Below are 21,066 nucleotides of genomic sequence, written 5' to 3' on the forward strand. Positions count from 1 at the left end.
CCACCCCCCACACCCCCCCGCACCTACGTGGTCCCACCAGCACTCGCTGAAGTTGGGCAGCTGGTGCTCCAGGCTGTACTCCAGGAACTCAAACATCACGCTGATGATCATGCACATCCACCAGTCGCGGATCATGAGAGTCTGTGGGAGGCAGCCTGCACTGGTCATTCCATGTCCCTCGGCGCCACAGGAGCTTGCCCGCTGGAGGATGCCCTCAGCCCCAGGTGGGCATGCTGGGCGGGTCCCTCCAGCAGCCTCAGTCTTAGATTTTCAGCCAACACGGAGGTGCCCACACATCCAGCACTGAGCTCCCAAGGCAGGTGCAGCTGGGACACTTCAGGCTGCAAGCGGTGCACCGGCAGCCAGCCTGGGTTGGGGCCTCTGCCCTTCCCTAGCTGCCCCCCGCCTCCCCCAACAATGCTGGCCACAGCGCAGACCCAGGTGGCAAGGTTAGGGGTCCCAGGGGTTTGCAGACCTCTCTGAAATACTCTGTAGCCAGGACTTGCCCACCCGCACACTCGGATGTTCCACCCTGTGGCCAGAAGCTGCCAGAACACAGCTCAGGTCTGAGAGCCAGGGTGTGGGTGCCACAGGAGACCACTTACCTTCAGGTACCAGCCAATAAAGTGGGCAGGAACGAAGCCATCCAGCTTGTCCTGTGGGCAACATGGGCAGTCATCAGCACAGACCTCACCAGCAGCAGGTCATGGCCCGGGGCCAGCCCCCACCCAGCCCCAGCGCCTGCCAGCTCCAGAGCATGAGACCAGGTCTGCCACACATGCTATTGTGGTTGCCTGTGGACCACACAGCCCCTGCTGGCGGAGCCCAGCCCTGGACAGCGACGCCTTACCCAGATGTTGTGGAAGGGGTCGGTCTTGTTGTCTGTGTCGTAGATGAGGCAGTTCCCCCCGTAGTCCCTCTCTGGCAGCGGGACTCCCAACCTGGGGTCAACATACTTCAGAAACTGCCTGCCGTCCTGGACTGTCTGCAAGGCCAACGGGGACTGTATGACATGTGACCCACGACTCGGACAGCATGCTAGGAGAAGAGTGGCCTGTGCCAGCGGCCCTCCCGTCCCAGCAGTGGCTGGAGATCAGGGGAGCCTGAGCTCCAGTGAACTGGCAGAGAGCACAGGTGGCCCCATCTCTCACCTGTGCTCCCGGGTCTGCTCTGACAAGGTAGCACTCACTGCCTGCTGCTCCTCCCCACCCTGTCCAGGGCCAGTAACCGCAGAAGTCACCCTGGCTGGGGACATTCTTTCTTCACACAGCATCAGGACAACAGCATTCCCAGACACAGATGCCAACGTTAGCCAGATACTGTTAGCCTTGAAACAAAGTGCTCTTTGGGGACCAAGCCCCAACAGAGCAGGCCCTGGAGCAGGCCACTGGCCCAGGACAAAGAGGTGGCTGAATGATAAAACATGACCAAATGATAAAACAGAAACCCAAGAAGGGTGGCGAAGCAGGAACACACAGGTGCCTGGCCACAGGACCTGGCTGTGCCTAGGACAGGAGGCACACAGGAGGAGGCTGTCCAGCACTGTGGCAGCCTTCTGTGACAGAGGGCAATGGTGCTGGGCGCAGCTGCTGTTGGCTTTGTCCAGCAGTGTGGACCCCTGACCCCTAGTCAGGGCCACATGTCCCTGTGCTGTCCTAGGAGGCACTGTGCAGCAGCCATGCTCTTAAGTCACATGCCTGGGGAACCAGCAGGACCAGGGGGCCAGACATGCCAAGGCAGGGCTCCGAAGACCAGCTCCAGTGACTGTCCAGCTGGGCCAGGGCCTCAGGTGTGTCTTGAGGAAGACAATTCCAAGCCCAGCTCAGTCTAGGCTGATGGGGTGCCAGGCCATAGGCAAGGTCAGGGCCACTGTGCTCCCGTGGAAGCCAGAGACCCCCTGACTCCATGCCCCCCCCCCCTCAGAGGGCAGGGTGTGGCAGGCAGGGAGGCTGGCCGGCCACAAGCTCAGCTGTACTCACAGGTCTGTGTGTAGACACGGCGCACACACACCTGTGCTCTGCAGCAGGCCTGGCCCGGTGAGGGCAAACTCAGAGCCCTGACCCGTCCCCAGGACCATCCTCCCCTGAGGAAGGGGCAACTCTAGGGGTGCCCAGGATGCACCTGAAGTTCCCGCAGGAACAGCCCTGGGAAGTGCTCCAGAAAGCAAAGCCAGAAACCAGGAATCCTTAGACGGGTGTGGGGAGCAACGGAGGAACAAGGCAGCGGCTGGTGGCCTAGAGTCTGCACAACAAAACGCAGTAGCCTTAGATGTGCCCAGACTCAAAGTGAGCACCCTTTAGCCCATGCCGACGTGAATAAGAGACTGCACAGTCAGCACAGGGTGGAGGAGGGACAAGTCTCCCCACACAGGACTCCTCTACCTGAGAGGAGCCGGGTCCCCACTTCACTTCAGACGGAGCAGTAGAGAGAGGGGAGGGGAGAAACGCGGCTGCCCAGCCGGACACTGTGATACTGCCCCCTGGTGGCCAGGGGCAACCACCCTGAGGGAATCACCAGACACCTGGGGAGCCCAGATGTGAGGTCAGAAGATGCTCCAGGGATGTGCAGCCCAGCACCTCCTGCAAATGTGGGTGCAAAACCTTGACAGAACACTGAGAGACCGAGTCCAGGACACAGAGACAAGGCCACACACCGCGGGCAGGTGGGGTCTGTGCCCAGAACACAAGGCTGGTTTGAAAGAAGACCACTTGATATAATGCTCCTACCGGCAAAGGGAAAGCCCCAGACCAACAGCCCACTTCACCAAAAACACACCCAGTGCAGCCACAGCATTCACGGATGAGTGCCTGGGCAGGGGAGTTGGAGTGCAGGCCACACTTGGCTAGGAGGACAGGGCTCCCGGGTCAGGAACGGGCAAAGGTCCACGCTCTTGGCTCCTGCTGGCACCTGCCGCAGGAGCTCCATCCAGGGTAGTTAGCAAGAAGCGGGAGTCTAAGGCACCCAACTGAAGGAAGAGTGCGCCCATCTGTGTGCAGGCGACAGGGGCCAGAAGACAGGACCCCAGGATGCAGAGCTAACAAACGTGCTCAGTGGGCACGGTGCAAAGGCAAGGTGAGCTTGGACACCAGTCTTGAGCAGCCCGACGTGGAGCCGAGGAAACGCTTCCACTCAATGTCATCGGAGTTAACAAAATACCCGGGAATTCATTTTTTTAAATTTCTATTTAAAAAAAAAATGAATTATTATTGTTTGTGGTCCTGGGGATGGAACCAGGGACTCACACATGCTACGCAAGCACTCTACCACTAAGTTACAACTCAAATCCTACAATTTTTTCCCCCACTGGCCTCAGGGATTGAACCCAGGGGCACTTAGCCACTGAGTCACATCCCCAAAGCTTTTAGATATTTTATTTTGAAACAGCATTTTACTGAGTTGCTTAGGGTATCACTAAGATGCTGAGCCTTGCTTTGAATTTGTGATCCTCCTGCCTCGGCCTCCCAAGTTGCTGGGATTACAGCCACTGCACTTGGCCTAAGAAAACATTTAACAAAGAGTACAAAACTTGTATTCTGAAAATTCCAAACATGGTTGAAGACATTAAAAATGACCCAAATAACTGGAAAGACAACCCATGTTGGTGGATCAAAAGATTAATAACCTTAAGATGATGATATTCTGAAACTGCTGTATGGCTTTGATGCAGTCCCTGGCAATGCCTCAGCTGCCGGGCAGGGAGTGACTCGGCATCTGCCTGGCACGTGTGGGGCTCCGGGTTTCATCTCCTTGTCTGCTCTCTACAGAACTGGAAAGGTGGTCCTCGCCTTCACTTGGAAGCAAGAGGCCGATACTCAGATGACCCTAAGGGAAGGACGCAGCCCATCCCCACGCCCTGTGCTGCTGACACTCGCCTGCCCTCTCAGAGCCGCCAGATCCTGAAAGGCAGGGAAAGTCTGGGGTGCCTACGGGGTTGCCAACTGTGTGCTGTGGGGTCCCGAGCAAGGCCTGGGGCAGCTGGATGGGGTTTGGCTCAGAGCCACGTGACACTGAGATACCACTGCATGCCAGCTCGGTGGCCACACATTCCCACAGATCCATTCTGCACAGCATGCAAGATGACACTGCAGGGCAGCTGGCACGTCTCGAAATGCCAGATGCACAGCACGGCCAGCCTGCAACCAGTGAGCACCCCTGCATATCTGCCAGAGATATGGGAACTGCATCTCCACAAAGCGGGACGCGTGTTGAAGCAGCTTGATCCTGAGCCCCTTCGCCTGCAGGTGGACAGGCTGCGCTCACCCACACAGTGGCATGCCTTGGCCACGAATGGGGAGGTGCTGCCAACACCAGGTGGACCTCACAGGTATAGATAGGCCAGGGTGGAGAGACTGTCAAGGGGGCCTAGGCTTGGGGGACATGGGACTGTCTCCTGTCCTGAGGTGTACAACCTGTGACACGGGCCACAGGCCTGCTCCAGACGGACACCCTGGCCACACATGGATGGAGTCCTGGCCCCCCAGCAGGAGAGTGCTCCGTGGAGGGAAGACGGCACCAATAGCAGAAGGTGGCGGAGGGGCCTGGCGCACAGACACGGCCACCGACCCCAAACTCAGAACCAGACGTGCTGTCTTCCCCCAAATCCGAGGCCTGTGTCCACACCTGGGTCCCTCTGGAGGTCCCCTGCAGCCTGCACCCACTTCTGTGGGGTCGCCTACCTGCCTGCAAGTGCTCTGGGGTGGCAAAGGGTGCAAAGCCTCCTCTGTCCTCTGTCCCCATAGTCTAGCCGACAAGAAAAGACACTTACCTGGAAGAGGATGAAGATGAGAAACAGCTCGTAGACCACACTAACACAGAGCCAAAACCGCCAGTAGGCTGTGGAGACAAGAAGCAGGTGCATCAGGGACCAGCCCTGTGCTCCAGGCCCACCCAGCCCCATGGGGTCTGCGTGCAGCTTCTGTCCCTGCTTGGGGTTCATGAAGCAAGGTCAAACCCAGCCGAGTGAGCCACTGCTCTCTGAAGCACGGGACTTTCCTCTCCTTCACTGTCTTCCTCCCCATCTCACCACAGCATCTCAGCAGGCCCATGGCTGCTGTCCTGCACCTGCTGGGCACACTTCCAACTGCACACTCAGTCCGCAGCAGGTTCTGACGACACACCTTGCATCCCACTATAACACCTTTTAATTCCAACAGGCTTAGCTTCCTTGCAAATGTGGACTTTTCTTTATTGTACATTTAAGGGGATCACTGCGTCAGTGTGTTGATCTGATGATTATCCACAGACTTCTAGTGTTGAACCTGCCACCCTACAGGTCCTGGGGCCCACACTACAAGTGCTCCGCTGGGAGGACTTGTGCCATGACCTACGTGGGAGAAAGACATGGCCCTGCCCAGGAGGCAGCAGCAGGTGGATGCGGGAAACACCTGAGGGCTGAGGACGACTGTGGGCAGCAGGAAGCTGTGTGTGGAGGCTCTTGGGGACACCCAGGACACGTGTGTGGTCCCGGGACAGGAGATGGACGAGTGGGCTGCGAGCACTTTGGCCTGGAGGGTGGGAGGAACCTGGGGGCTGCTGAGCTGCCATAGCTGCTTGAGGGCTTGTGGTGCCAGCCGTCCCGGCCCAGAGGCCACAGGAGGACCATACCCTCGGAGCTGTGGACTCACTCGAGAGGCCTGACCCTTGAGGCCACATGCCAGAGATGCCTCACGTCACCAGGCCTTCTGTGACCTCCTCTCTGCCACTGTGTATCCCTGATTGTCCATGATCCCCTTCTCAGGAGGGCCCAAGTCGGGCCATCTCTGATCCCTTTAGTCTACCTTTGAATCCGCACCTAAACACCCAGCAGCCCTTCCACATCCCCTCCTCTCTCCTGGAATGACTCCTGGCGGTTGTGAGTCCCTGTCCCCACCCACTGGAATGTCCCACTGAGAAGGAAGAGCAGGGTGCCAGGCATCTGTGCACTCCAGCTTCAGGAGCTGCTGGGGTTGCATGCAAGCAGGAGCCAGGACGGGCTGCCGCAGCTTGGCAGTGGAGAGGCGTGGCACACACCAGGTCCTGGGTCCTCGTCCCAGCACCACGGAAAACAAAAACCCAGGAAGGGGAGGCTCCTCCAATGGGCCGGGACCGGCTTCAGAGGGCCTTACTTGGAACTGCAGCCAATTAAAGTAGCTCCCCAGATGGGTGAGCTGGAACCTCTTTTTGCTGCTCTAATGAGGCCTGGTTGCTAAGGGCCACAGAGGCCAGGCCTGACCAGGTGTCCCTGCACCAAGCCCTGGGGGAGACAGGCAGGGCCACACAGGGAGCACCTCCCGACAGCTGCCTGCAGGTCCTCCCACGCCCCCACCAGGGACTCTCATCTACTTCTCACACACTGTGATGGTCCAGAGGGGGTCCCTGTCCACCATCAAATAAGACCTGAGGAGGACGGTGGTGGCTCCAGGACAGGCTTCCCATGTGAACAAAGCAGAGACTGGCGAAGAAACATGGAGTTCTGAAGAGCAACAGCGCACAGCTCTAAGTACACACTCAGACCAAGCGCAGCCCCTGTGGAGGGGGGAGGCGAACACCCGGGTGTGGGAGGCGGGGTGATGCTCGCGTTGCCCCGGGGAGCCTGGTGGGGCTTCCATAACCTTGCAGACTGGCCCGGCAGCGGGCGGCAGCAGCTCCTGCCCTGGGCCTGAGGTCCTGAGCACCTCCCTGCTGCTCAGGGCACCGGGGCCACGTGCTGGGCAGGGTGCTGCCTCACGGCCAGGTGCTGCAGAGGGTGTGCTGTGCCTGCAGGAGCGCTCCTGGGCACCAGCCCGGCAGGCCCGTGGCCACGCTGCCTCTCACTGTGTGCCTGCAGCTGTGCAGCCATCTCGCTGTCCCATGGCTCTGGTCTGAGTGCCTTCTGAAGAAGACTGGGTGGGTCAGAAGCTGAGCTAGTGGACCCCAGCGGGCCTGGGCAGCCTGCCCAGCCTCCCCCAGTGCCGCCCACCAGCCAGGAGACCCTGGGTGCAAGGGCAGGCAGGAGCAGCCTGCTCAGGCCCTCGGGACTCACTAACCCTCAGGCAGATGTGACCCTGCTGGAGGGCACGTGTCCTAGACCTGCACCTCCACCCCCAGGATATCTGATTAAAAACCACTCAGGTAGATACACAACAGGCAAGTGCAAAATTCACCACCACCTAATGTACCACAAAAACTAAAGAACAGCCAGGCGTGGTGCGCACCTATAGTCCCAGCTAGTTGGGAGGCTGAGGCAGAGGATCACCTGAGCCTGAGGGTCTGAGAATAGCCTGGCAACATATGAAGATCCCATCTCAAAGACAAACTAAGCATCAAAACAAAACCAAGACTCCACGTATAGTACGATTCCAAGTTTTGAGGCTACATACACAAATACGTCAAAATTTAATTGTGACGATTTTTAAAAACCACTTAAAAATATTTTTGTATTTTCCACAGTTCTCACCGCTGTTGAGACGGACTTGTGTCTAGTTGCTGCACTTGAGCTTTGAGGGAACTGGCCAACCCTGAGTGCTGAGCTGCTGCCCATGCAGTAGGGGCAGAGCCGGTGATGGGGCCCTCCCACTCTCACCTGGGGCTGGGGGCACTATGGTCCAGGAACTTGTTAGAACTCAGGGTGGGGATGAGGGAGACAGTGAGCCCCCAGCAAGGAGGGTCCCCCAGGTCCCCTGCCTGAGCCACAGACCTTCCCTGCCATCCTGGGCACACCACCATCTGCAGAAAGCTGGTGGCAGAGCCAAGCAGAGTGAGGAGGAGGCAAGAGGGCCTGGGGGCCGAAGAGGAGGGAGGTGGAGGGCTCTGCACCCCAGGCCTCTCCTGGCAGAGAGAGCAGTGGCCGCAGGGAGGAGCAAGGCAAAGGGCAGGACAGGACCTTCACACCCAGCAGCACAGACACAGGCTGCTCGAGACAGGAGTGCCGGTGCCCACACGGGGGAGGAGGGGCAGTTACCTGGATGAGGTCTGGAAAATGGCCCATCTTTGGCTTGTGTGACTCCAAAACATAAGAAAACCAAGATACTGGCCACAATACCTCTGCAAACAAAGAACAAACAGCCCCTCAGTGTGTGCAGACTTCTCTCAGGTGGGGCGGAACGTGGCTGGGACCAGGGGACACTCAAAGGGCAGGGCCGAGGGAGGAGCTGGGCTGGAGCTGGACTACCTCCCCACCCAGCAGCTGCCTCTGTAGACACCTCTGGTGTCTTCTCTGGGACACCGTGCCTCAGGCATGGTGTCACCACATGAAGTCCCAACTCCACAATTCACGATCAGGGCACACTGGTGCTCCTAGAGGCCAAGAGCCAGAGGCCGGGGACGCTGGCCAGAGGCCCAGCTCTTGCCTGTTGGGGTATCTCCTTCAACACCACAAGGCTCACCAGCTATCTGTGGAAGTGCCACACCTACAAATATATCCAACTCAACGCACAGGTGCACGGTGGTGGCACAGCCCAGGGGGGAGCCAGGGGCCTCAGGGTGGGTGCCCACCTTGGCAAGGCTCCCCGGGACAGCCTCTAGCCCAGAGGCCCACTACCTCTGCTGGAAAAATGGCCCAGGCCAGTGGATGTGCAGATGGCCCATCTGTTCTACAGCAGGCCTGCCCTGGCTGAATGTCCCTCCCACTCCATCTCACCTGACCTGCGGTCATGAGGTTAAGCCCTGCCAAGTGGCCAGCACAGGACTGGAAGGACTGAGGCTTACACACAGGCTGCCTGCCCGCTTGACAGACAGTACCCTGCCTGGCCATTCAGGGACAGAAGAGCTCTCTCAGTCCAGGTTTGAGGGTCCCAACTCTGGCAGGACATCTGAGGGCACACAGGAACTCCTGGACATTCCCACACCAAGCCCTGCTTCCACACCCCTTCTGCCAGGACAGGAGCCTCAGGCAGGGTGGAGACTTGCAGGGCACCTGAAAGGTCCACCCAACAGGCACAGTCCCTGCGCTGCTGGGGAGAGGAACACTGACCAAGTGAGGTGGCTAACAGGCACCCCAGACAAACCTGTGACACCCACCAGGGGGCACCACTCAAGGGGTCTCCAGGTGGGCATGCAGAGCCGCCCAGGCCACGTATGTGAGGAGGACTTTTTAAGGTTCTTCTGCAGGAGTATTCAAGGACTCTGGAAGTCCATCGCAGTGGGCAAAGGAAGTAATTTAAAAGGAAAACAATATCCTACATTTTTCAAATATATGTATATATTTTTTTGGTACTAGGGATTAAACCCAGGGAGCTTAACACGGAGCCACATCCCCAGCCCTTTTTATATTTTATTAAGAGACAGGATCTCACCAAGTTGCTTAGGGCCTTGCTAAGTTGCTGAGGCTGGCTTTGAACTCATGATCCTCTGCCTCAGCCTCCTGAGTTGCTGGGACTACATACGTGCACCACTGTCAAATAATTTTTTCTTTTTTAGCTGTAGTTGGACACAATATCTTTGTTTGTTTATTTTTATGTGGTGCTGAGGATCGAACCCAGGATGAGTGCTCTACTGCTGAGCCACAACCACAGGCCCTCAAATAAATTTTTAATCAAATAAAATACATGCTCTGATCACATTTTCTTGGGCTCCCCATTGTCCTTCCCGTCCCCAGTGACGCCTCGTCTCAGTCTCTGCAGGCTCTCTTGCCCACGACAGTGTCCTGCCCTCCCCTTATTTCTGATGACCCACACCTCTAAGGACTGGGAAAGTGGCTTCAGAGCCGTCTGCTGTTTCCTCATGGTAGATGGGGGCTGCAGGGTGTGGGGAGACCTTGGGGTGTGACTGTGGTGTTGACCCTGTGTGCTGGGCTGAGGTGAGGCGGCCAGGGCCCTCTTGTGCAGCACCTCCTTCCCCTCCTGACCTGTCTCAGCACTCACTGGGGACCCTGCACTGGGGCGTTTGTCCCTCCTCCACCATTCATTCATTCAGGTCCCGGGACCCAGGGGTGCTCCAGCACTGAGTTATATCCCCGGTCCTTTTCACGTTCTGAGACGGGATCTCACTAAATTGCCAAGGCAAGCTTTGAACTTGCCACCCTCCTGTCTCAGCTTTCCAGGGTGCTGGGATGACAGGTGTGGCCACAGCACCCGGGGGCTTATTGGCTTATTTGATCACACATCAGCATGAAGCACAGATATTGATTCCAACACTACTTGATGAGTTTGTGCTCCCATTGTCCCCTCTTTTGAGCATGGGGGGTCTTTTGGTCGGCTTCTGTGTTACTCCAACAGGACCCACTGGTGGGTTTTGCTTTGCTTTGTGCTCCTGCTTCCTGGCACCCTGGGACGTTCTGGGAACATCTCGGGCACTCCCTGCAGCCTGGTCCTTTACTGAGGGTGCCAGAAGCTGATAAGCACTGGTGTGCTTGCTCTGCTAGGGGAGGCTGGCTCTAGGCCTCAGTGCACACCCACACACCCACTGGGACACACCTGTATCTGCACATACAATCATCCTGGGTGTCCACGGGAGGCAGTGTCAGGATCCCCAGGAGATACCAGAATCCCTTATGGAAAAGGGCACAGTCTTTGTAGAGAACCCTAAAATCACCCACAGATGGCCTACATTGCCTGCTCCTAGAGAACTTGTAAATAGTTGCTACACTGTATCAGTCAGAGGACAAAGATGAGAAATCTCCATGTTCAGAACAGATGTGAGTTTTTCCTCAATGAAAGGTGTGTTGAATCCTCAGATATGGAACCCATGGACACAGAAAGCCAAAATATCGTTCCTATTTCTATCTGTAACTATTTGTCCCTGTTTCAAGCTAACCCTAAGCACCTCCTACCACACGATCATTCTAACCCTTGCACCTCCAGCCCGCCTGGCTTCAGCAACCTCAGCACGCCACAGCACAGGGCGGCTGGGGTCATGATGACTGGGTACCTCACAGCCACGGTGGCTCTCTTGCCTCTGCCTCCGCACCTGCCATCCACAGCCTCTCGGCACCTGCCCAGTGCTCCAGGAAAGCCTCAGTGCATCCGTGAGCGTCTGCCACAGTCTGCCTGCAATTCCCTGGATGCCTAGACGTGTTTGTAATTTGCACAGTTAGGGTTCACTCTTTATTCTATGGGTCTGACAAATACGTCGTGCCAAACATCCACCAGTAGAGTACCAGAGGGAGTAGTCTCACTGCCATAAAAATGCCCAGTGCTTGCCTGGCATCTGCTGGACCTTGCGTTCATCCCTGGCACTGAAAAGGGTGAAAATAAAGTCACGTATGATTTCAGGGTGGCTGCTGAGGTCAAACTAGGCTACTCTGAGGTCCTCAGAAAGGAGAACACCCTGTGCGTGGCCTCGTCCTTCCCCTTCAAGAACCACTTCTCCTGCACTCCTCTCGTCGGGTCACGCAGCACCCTGCCTTTCCACCTGGCTCCTCTCGCTCAGGAATGGCCTGAGACCCGTCTTCCCAGCTGACAGCTGCCTCCATGCTGCAGAGAGCACAGCACCATCCAGGCCCACACTCTTTCCTCCATTCACTACTGAAGGGTGTTGTGGTCACTTCCAGTTTTGGGCAGTACAAATAAAGTTGCCATAAATATTCGCCTGCAGGCTTCTGTGTGGATGAAAGTTTTTAGCTCAATGGGACACCTGGGAGGGTGACTGCTGGGTTGGGTTCTCTGTGGCTCCCCTGCTGTGCACAAGCTGTTGAGACCTCCCAGCACCGCCATGGTCAGGTTACGGTCAGCCCTTCTGACAGGGTTCAGTACTGTGCTGTCTTGTCAGCAGTTTGCAATTCTCTCGACACATGACACAGGCCATCACTTACATGGTATGTGCCTCATACATATCCTCCTTGGTGAGGTGTCTGTTGGAGTCTTCCACCCTGTTTTTATATGTTGTTATTCTAAATCAGGGTCTCACTTTGTTGCCCAGGCTGGCTGCAAAATCACGGACTCAAGTGATCCTCCCACCACAGCCTCCGGACCAGCAAGGACACAGGTGTGGGCGCACCTGGCTTGCCCAGTGTTCACCTGTACCGCTTCTGTTCTTATTAGTCTGCTTTAGGAGTTTCCAACGTGCTTTGAATACAAGTCTCTGTCCGGTGCATGCTGTGCCAACTTTCTAATAGCCTGCCTCCCTACTCACTTCACCGTGTCTTTGGCAAACCCTGATTTTTCAGTTTAATGAAGTCCAACCTATCACCACGTCTTTCACCAATGGTCCACGGATGGCTGATATCCATCATGGCCACTCATGGACACTGGCATCTACTGAGGTTCACCAACATCCACTGTTAATTATGATGCTGACTGATGTCTATGGACACTCACTGAGGTCCAATGGTGACCTACCTACACAGGCATCTCAAGACTTAGGGGCACAAGGCACTGTCTCCCTAAAATGTCCCATAGACTGGGGGTGCTGCCCCCTAAGACGTCCCATGGACCTGGGCGCCCTGTCTCCCCAACAACGTCTCATAGCTGTGCATCTTACACTGGCTGACCTGTAACCCAATCTGAAAATGTCTGTGAAGAGCACAGGTCAGTGTCTGTGGTGTCCTCTGCAGCAGATGTACAGCTGCTGCAGTGCCAGTCGTGCAAGACCACCCTCTCTGTGCACTGCTCTGTGTGGGTCTGCTGCTGAGCCCTCTGCTGTCCAGGGCCTGCTCTGTCCAGTCCCGACCCGCAACTGGCTGAGCAGGAGGTGCGGGAGCATGTCAATCTCAGGTTCTGCCCCCTTCAGGACTGTGAAGTGCTGTCTCTGTGTCATCCATGTGAAGAGCAATCCGCACTTTCAATGCACGTCTATTTTTGCATCTGCTAGTTATGTGTACTTTGTACAATTAAAACGTATAAAGAAGTTTAACTTATTAAATTGTAGAAAATTAATTAAATGTGAGGGTGAGAAAATCTGGAATCTCTCCCAAGGTTCCCACATATAAATGGGCTGAAGCTCATGAGTGAGCAACCCACAGACATGGCCACACAACGTCACAGGCCATCATCCTCAGGAAGACAGAGTACATGAAGCAACTCCATTTTACCAAACCAGAACAGAGTGAGAAACCCAGCTGCCTATGCCAAGTGCAGTGCCCTGCCACAGGGTCAGAGGCCACTAGGCTGAGGAAGTGTCCACATCTCCACACCGCAGAGGGCACACAGTAATGGGCGCTGACCCAAACTCACGGGGCTGTGTCATTTAATTACAGGACAGTAAAGTTGACTTGAGAAGAGACAACTGGGCACACTGATACACGACTACGCTACCAGCTGCTCCAGAGACACCGGGAGGAGGACGTGAGCCCAGGAGCTAGAGACCAGCCTGGGCAGCACAGTGATATCCCACCTTAAAAACAAAACAGAAAACACCAAAACCCAAACCAACCAACAAAAACCCAACATGACCAGGTGCAATGGAAGCAGGAGGGGCACAAGTTCAAGTCCATCCTGGAAACTTAGTACAACCCTGTCTCAAGATCAAATTTAAAAGGGTGGGGAGCCAGACGCCATGGTGCATGCCTGTAATCCCAGCGGCTGGGGAGGCTGAGGCAGGAGGATCGGGCGTTCAAAGCCAGCCTCAACAAAAGCGAGGCACTAAGCAACTCAGTGAGACCCTGTCTCTAAATAAAATGCAAAATAGGGCTGGGGATGTGGCTCAATGGCCAAGTGCCCCTGAGTTCAATTCCTAGTAAACAACAACAAAGCAAAGCAAAACAAAACAAAACACAAAAAACACAGTTGGGGGTATAGCTTAGTGGTGGAGCACCTGACTAGCACGTGTGAGACCCCAGGTTCAATCCCTAGGTATCACAAAAGAAAATGACCATGGGGGAAAAAAAAAACAAGGTGGGCACAGTGGCCAGCAACTTAGGAGGCAGAGGCAGGGGTACTTCAAGTTCAAGGCCAGCCTTGGCAATTTAGCAAGACCCTGCCTCAAAACAAAAAAGAAAGAAAAGGCTAGGGATATGGTTCAGTGGTAAAATGCCCCTGGGTTCCATCCCCAGTACCACCAAAAACAACAACAAAAAATGTGAGTCCTAGGTTCCATCCCCAGTACAGTGTAAGCAATATGAAACCTATCTTCAAGGACACCAAAAAAATTCTCATGTGCCATGTATGGTGACACATGGCTGTAATTCCAGCAAGACCCCGTCTCAACAACAAAAAGCCTAAGGACGTGGATCAGTGGTAAAGTGACCCTGAGTTTAACTCTGAATCCCCTAAACAAAAACAACTCCAATATAATTAAAGCGAGCGTTTGCTCGTAGCCTCTCAGAGGCCCGAAAGGGCCTAGGCAGCAAGACTGCGCCAGTCTGATGGATATGGGGCCCCTGGTGTGACGCATGGGAGTCCAGAGAGGGTGCCAGTGGACAGGACGGGCACACGCATTGCAGCCATGGACAGCAAAGGCATCCCAGGCAGAAGTCAAGAGCAGGCCCAGGCAACACCAGCCAAATTATGGGCCATGAGGCACAGTCCCTCGGTGCCTAAGAAGGACCAAGGGACAGAGTGTTCCCCCATGCACAACTTCAAAGAAACAGTGCTCAGGAGTCCCTGGGATTCACATACCCTGCCCTCTCCCCCGCAGGCTATGCGGGGCTCCCCTAGGAGGGGCCAGTGCTGGGTGAAGAGGCCCCTGTAGGTCTGAGCTCTGGGACCCTCTGGGTCTGGGCTGTTCACAGCAGGAACCAGGAATTGGTGGGCAGAGCCTGGGGGTAGTGCAGCTCTGTGACTCACCTGACAGGTGTCTGGTGACACAGGCCTACTCTTCATGGGCAGGGGCTCACTCCTCCCTGTGACAATTCTTGCCCAGTGACAACAGGACGACTCATCTCTGGTTAATTTTACTTCCCATATAGAGGAACCCCTTCTGTTTTTTCAGTGCTGGAGAATGAACCAGAGGCCCTCCTCCCCTACTGCCCAGGGAACACTTCTCAAGGTATGGCCAAGTCCTGCTTCCTGAGGCTCTCTTCCCATGTGTCCAACAGACACCACAGACCACCCCCCCATGCCCAGGCACTGTCAGATGAACCCACAGAAAAGACCCAGTTCCACTTGGAAATTCCCTCTGGGCAGATGCAGGCTGCTGCCAACAGCCTCACAGCCACACGTTCAGCACCCACAGGCAGCCCCTTTACAGGCACCGGTGCAGAACCAAGGCCCAGCCCAGAGGCTCCTGGGCTCGCTCTCTCCTGCTGTCTCCAACTTCCCAGGAAACACAAGCTTGCAGGCTCTACCTGCAAATGAGGCAGGGGGCTGCCTGAGGCCCAGGTGGTCCTGCAGATGAGGAGAGGCACCAACAAGGCACACAAAGGGCCAGAGAGAGGCTGGTGGGCCTGGGAGCAAGCTGACACCTAAGGCTTGGAGAACAGAAGAAGAGTTAGCCAAGCTGACTGGGAGGAACACCCAGAGCGTGAGGCAGGAGTGGGCAGGATGCCAGGCAGGGAGAGACCTGCCTGTGCAGTGAAGGCTAGGGGTCTTGGGGGCTGGCTGCTCCCAGGCCCAGCAGCTGGACAGCAACTTCTCACCAGAGTGCCTGGCTGCACCCAAGGACATGAGCCCCATTATGAGGTCTACTGTGGGTAGCTCCAGTGTCCTGGACAGACAGGCTGAGCACCCAGGTGTACCATAGCTTCCCACGCTCATGGTGAGCAACGTGGCATGGATATGGTCACCTAGCAGGGCCTGGCATCATCTACGGTGGCATACTATACATACCATCTGTCTACCTAATTCTCACGGCAGATACTAACACCCACATTTTTCAAAATCAACAAAGCACTACCAAGAACTGTGACCACGAGACCCCACAAGCCCAAGGCCCACAACCAGGGCTGACTCATGGCCCCAGCTCAAATGGTCATGAGCACCTCCCTCTGCTTCTGTCCCCATCAGACCCATCTGGCTTCCTTGGGCTGTCCTACTGCAGAAGTGGGGCTTGGGCCTCAAAGGGAACAGCAGCTTTGCACCAGCCTGAGACTCCCAGGAGCAAGAGCCGAGTACACCTAGTGCAAAGAGTGAAGACTAGGGACTGCTCTCGAGGCCAGCTCACCCCACTCGCTGAGACTAGGTCAGTCTCGGAGTGCATGCACTGGATGCAAGCAAAGCCTTGTGACCAGTCTGCCTTGGAGAATCCTGAGAAATGAGGTCACAGGTGGCCACTGGGCATCCACCTGGTATGTCAAAGTCATTTAAATATTTAAAAAGTGTTAGTTTCAACACCACCGGAGAACTGTGCCAGCTAGGGGGCAGCCACAGACTCGGCAGCCCACCCTGGAGGCTGTTGTAGCACAAGCGGCAAGTGATTTAGGAGGTGACATGAATTCTGGGAAACTGGTGGCCAGTTCCAGGGCAAGAATTGCCACAGAGGTTTAAGAGCCGCTGTGGAGCCGGGGGGATACAGACACACCTGAGGGAAGGTGGGGAGCCCAGCCCAGGACAGCCAGGACCCACGCCCTCCATGCCAACATCTACCTCTTGGTGTTGTAGGCTGTGTCCTGAGGCGTTTCTTCCAGGAGAGTCACGTAGCCCAGCGCACAGGTGAGGATGAACAGCACAGTTAAGGTGTGGGCTCGCCTGAAATCCAAACACAGGCAGTGTCAGGGCATGGCCTGCAGTACGCACCCAGCCTCTTGCATGGGAGGGCTTGGCCTTCACCACCAGCCGACTGGGCATCTCTGGCTGGCAGCAGAGCACTCTGCACACGTTAGCCCCACATCTGCTGAGTGCTGGAATGTACAGAAACATGGTGGCATTACTTCACAAGTAAAGTTAAAACCCGGAAGCCATTTCCCCATGTCTTAAAAGAGACTTCAGCCTTTGGCTTCTTTACCATGACTTTCCACTAACCTAATGATCTCCCTGTGGTCTTTAAGGGGTCAGCCCAGGGCAACCTTACTGTTTATCAGCCTCCTCAGAGAACACTATCTTTCCATTCTCCTGAAGACATAAAGATCACCTGAAAAACCTGACTCTATGCCCTTGAGGTAGGTGGCCACACTGTCTTTCAAGCAGTCACTGAGTGCTCGTCCTCCCCTCCTGACCTCAGGAAAAAAGGAGCAGGAACAAGAAAGACCCATCACTGTCCTGTCCAAGGCAGGAAGGAGGGTCAGGAACCCTGAGGAGGGACATCAGCCCACAGGCTTGCAGCAGGACAGACTTCAGAACTGCTGACACCCATGCTGCCTGAGAGCGAGACCCTTCCTTTCCCCCATGTTTTTAATTGGTGCACTATAGCTGTACACAACAAGGGACTGTTGTTACATATCCATATGTGCACACAATTTAACAATATGATTGGCCAATGTCACTCCCCAGCACTTTCCCCTTCCCTCCCGGTCTCCCTCCCAGTCCCTTTCCTCTACACATCTCCCTTTTCATGAGATCTTCCCCACCCTTATTTTTTTCCTCTCTAGCTTCTGCATACAAGAGAAAACACTGGACCTTGACCTTCTGACCCTCTGAGTTTGACTTATTTCTCCTAACACAATGTTTTCGGTTCCATCCATTTTCCTGCAAATGCCATAATTTGATTCTTCTTTACAGCTGAATAAAGCCCATTGTGTACCTATACCTCATTTCCTTATCCATTCATCTGTTGATGGACACCCAGGCTGGTTCCACAGTTTGGCTACTGTGAGTTGTGCTGCTGTCAACATGTGTACTCATGTATCACTGCTGACTTTAACTCTTCATGATAAATACAAGACCCACCTTTTTGCTCCCTGTCTTGCACACAGAATGTGTGCCTCCACACATTGTGGGGTCTGGAGGTAACAGACTCCAGAGGCAGACCTCCTGGCCCTCCCAGGATGACAGGTCTGCTCAGTGGTGCCTCCCACCACCTTCCCAGTACAGTGCCAGGGCAAACAGGAAGCTCTGGATCCTGTGATCAGGCACAAGACAAGAGCTGCCATAAATCCTGGGATTTCAGTCAACCCCGAAGGGGAGGGCGCAGGGATGGCTGGCTCCCTGCCATGAGTGGAAAATGCCCAGCTGCCATGCAGCAGGCTTGTTTTGTGAGTGGCTAGGAAGGCAGGCTTGCCAAGCCCAATCAGGAGAACACTGAGGCATCATCAAGAAAGGGCCGGGGCCACCCAGGCCTCCACAAGGCTCCCGGGCTGTGACACTGCCCTCCTGGCCTGCTGGCAGGCAAGACTGTAAAGGCATCAACTGGCCAGTCATGCTTCCCAGACTGGGCGACGCTGGGAAAGCTCTATCCAGCCTGACTGAGAAGCACCCAAGATCAGCCACATGTTCCTGAGTCTAAAGGTTTAAAGACTACTTAAGATGTGTTGATCTCAATCACCGAGAAGGTCCACTGGAGGCTCCAAGTTCTGAGACACATGCATCCAGTAAACATTTTCAAAAAGTCACAGACATCCTCCCTGGTGGGAGCTGGCCAGGAGGGGTGGAACTCCTCCCAGGGCTTTACCATCACTGAAAGTGACAAAGCGCACAGGAGCTGCTCCAGGTGGCGGTCTGCAATCCTTCCAATTTTCAGACACAAGCTGACCCCTCTCCACAGTGAGCCTGCAGCTCTCAATGTTCCCTTACAAGTTCCCTTTCAGAGAGAATCATGAATGGGAGAGGAGGCAGTGCCCTTGACCCCTGGGACACAAACTGCAGGCTCTGTGGTTGCCAAGCAGTCACCAAGACCCAAACCTCTGCTCATGGCAGCCATCACTGGCCCCAGAGAAGCCCAGCTGTCTTTCAAAATGAAAAACCCTGAAAATAAGAAGTTCCTTTTGGGAGTTTTGGAACCTAATGTCATTCCACGAATATAAACTTTTTAAGATTAAACTTTATCTATATTAACTTTTTGTAGCACTCGTGATTAAAATTCTCTAAAACATAGGCTAGGAGAATATCTCAGAGATAACGCTTGCCTAGCATGGAGAGGCCTTGGTTTCAATTCCAGCATTGCAAAAAGAAATAACATTTCTCTAAAAGATAAAAGTCAGCCAGGTGCAGTAGCCCATATCTATAATCCCAGAGACCTGGGAGGCCGAGGCAGGATGATATGAAGTTCAATGCCTGCCTGGGCAACTTAGCAAGACCCTTAGCAACTTAGTGAGACTTATCTCAAAATAAAAACTAGAAAGGACTGAGGATGTAGCTCAGTGGTAAAGCACCCTGGGTGCAATCCCCAGTACAAAACACAACAGAGTTTTGAAAACCCTAGCACAGCATCAGTGAGGAAGACCCAGAAGCAGCTTATGGCATGACCCTGCAGGCAGCATCAATAATCCTCTACCAGGCACCTGTCACCTTCATAGGGAAACATGAAGTTCCCCCACCCCCCACTCCAAGGTTTACTAAGAACATGCCCCATGCTCCTATGAGCACACACAGGGTTGGGGGGAAGCAGAACACCACCCAGGACACTCAGGCAGGTGGTATCTGAAGCCAGCCAGCCGGCCCTGCATCTCCTCTGTAAAGCCTCCTGATCCCCAGCCTCCTCACAGGCAAGCTCTGCTTCCGCCAGGCACTTGCACCCCAAACACCCCTGTAGCCAAGCTCCAAGTGCCTCTGGTCTGCACTTCCAAAGAAACTAGCACCTGCCTTTCTTGGAGTTGCTACAGCTGCCATGGCACTGGGAGAGGAGTGTGCTCCGGCTTCTGCTGACCCTGCACACTCAGTATTCCTCTGGCCAGCACCTTCATGCCTTCTCAAGTTCCAGGACAGTGACAGAAGCTAAGCTCTTGTAGAGTTCTCTGCCCTCTTCCCTACAACAGTGACGGCACCCAGCAGGGATCCCCAAAATATGTGCTATATGACTGGCCAAATTAACATGAGTGTGAAACAAGGCGAACACGCCCCCATCTCCTCTAAGACTCTGTGGCTCTGGCCATCACCAGTAGTGTAGTGAGAGAATAGTGCCTCCCTCCTGGCCGGGGGCACACAGGAACTGATGGAGAGGCCTGATGCCTAAAGGGCTCTGGAGACTGAAGAAGTCCATGTGGCACTGGCTCTGGGGCCATACCTCTAACGACCTGTGGCAATCCCACACACATCTCTTCCTCCAGGTAGCTCCATGGTCATACCATTCTCAAAGCAGGGCTTGTGGGCCAACCCCCTACAGAAGCTATCCACACCCAGGGAAGATACTAACACCATCCAGAAGCAGGCCACTCCCCCACCCCCACCCCTCTTCCCACCAATTTCAAAGGTTATCTCTCAGCTGCCACTCCCCCACTTGCAAGCTGGAGATAGACCTCACAGGTCCCTCTGTGGGTGGTGGCACATACCATGAAAGGTCCAGTCACTCCCCTGCCAGGTTCCCTTCACTCCCTGATCAGATGTGCTCTCCAACAAGGCCCAGCTCACTTCTCCTGGAGCTGCTTCTGTACAGTATCCTTTCCAAAAGGCCATGCGTCTGTCTCTTTGAGGGCTTGCCCAGGGCCCACCCCAGGACTCATTGCTCCACTGGATGAGAACTGAGTCTCCTGCAGCAAAGAAGGGCCACACACTTGCTCTCATGAATTGTACTTTCTGGTGTATGAATTTGTCTTTCTCACAAATAAGAGGGGTTAGTCCAAGGTCATGGAATCATGCCTGGCACCTGTCAGTCAGGGCTAATATCCTCAGCCCTACAACAGAGCACAGGTAGTTCCAACTATACCTGGGCCCCCACCACAGTAAAGACCTAGGAGCCAGCCTGCCCCCAAGTCTTGGCTGCACCCTTGCTTTACCAGCAGAGGCACTGAAGCAACACCACAGCCTTTGCTCCACAGAGCTCAGCAAACCCTGGCACACAGAGACATGCCATGCTTGTTAAGCCAGTTCAGACTGCTGCCACAGGCCAGGGCCTCCAAGCCTGTCCAGCAGAGTGGAAATGCCAGAGGTGTGTATGTGTGAATTGACTTCGAGGCCGGGGAAAGCCTCTCTGAGCTGCCTTGGAGCAGGCAGGGGACTCTGGGAAAGCTTCACCAGTACTGACGGCTTGGGAGACCCGACCTCACCTGATCCAGATCCACCCAGTGGTGTCCTCTCCCTGGCCCGTGGTCCCACCACCCCAATCCCGACCCCACCCGGGCCCCTGTCTCAGGCCCCGACCCACAAGGAGTGCACCCACCCCACCCAGCCGGCCACCGACCCCGGCCGACCCTGACAGGGGTGCACCCTCCCCTCCGACACGGCCACCGACTCCGGGGGACCCGACAGGGGGCACCTTCTCCGCTCT

General features: G+C 55.3%; 1 protein-coding gene across 4 annotated transcripts in view; it reads right to left on the bottom strand.

Annotated features, from left to right (window-relative positions):
* Ptdss2 (phosphatidylserine synthase 2) overlaps positions 1 to 21,066 on the bottom strand; it is a 34,294-nt gene that overhangs the window by 2,487 nt on the left and 10,741 nt on the right. Inside the window, exons 1-7 of one of the 4 annotated variants that reach the window (XM_015503405.2) lie at positions 20,132 to 20,336; positions 16,356 to 16,457; positions 7,919 to 8,001; positions 4,766 to 4,833; positions 851 to 985; positions 606 to 656; positions 28 to 141 (exon numbers count right to left, since the gene is read on the bottom strand). In XM_015503405.2, the coding sequence (XP_015358891.1) occupies positions 28 to 135 (108 nt within the window). In that variant the 5' untranslated portion in view covers positions 136 to 141; positions 606 to 656; positions 851 to 985; ... (2 more) ...; positions 16,356 to 16,457; positions 20,132 to 20,336. Of the gene's footprint in view, positions 1 to 27; positions 142 to 605; positions 657 to 850; positions 986 to 4,765; positions 4,834 to 7,918; positions 8,002 to 16,355; positions 16,464 to 20,131; positions 20,337 to 21,066 lie in introns of those variants that run through there. The other 3 variants (XM_048807965.1, XM_048807967.1, XM_048807968.1) reach the window with 3 other exon arrangements.

The sequence above is a fragment of the Marmota marmota genome, unplaced genomic scaffold (genome assembly GCF_001458135.2).
Source record: "Marmota marmota marmota unplaced genomic scaffold, marMar, whole genome shotgun sequence".
Taxonomy (NCBI): domain Eukaryota; kingdom Metazoa; phylum Chordata; class Mammalia; order Rodentia; family Sciuridae; genus Marmota; species Marmota marmota.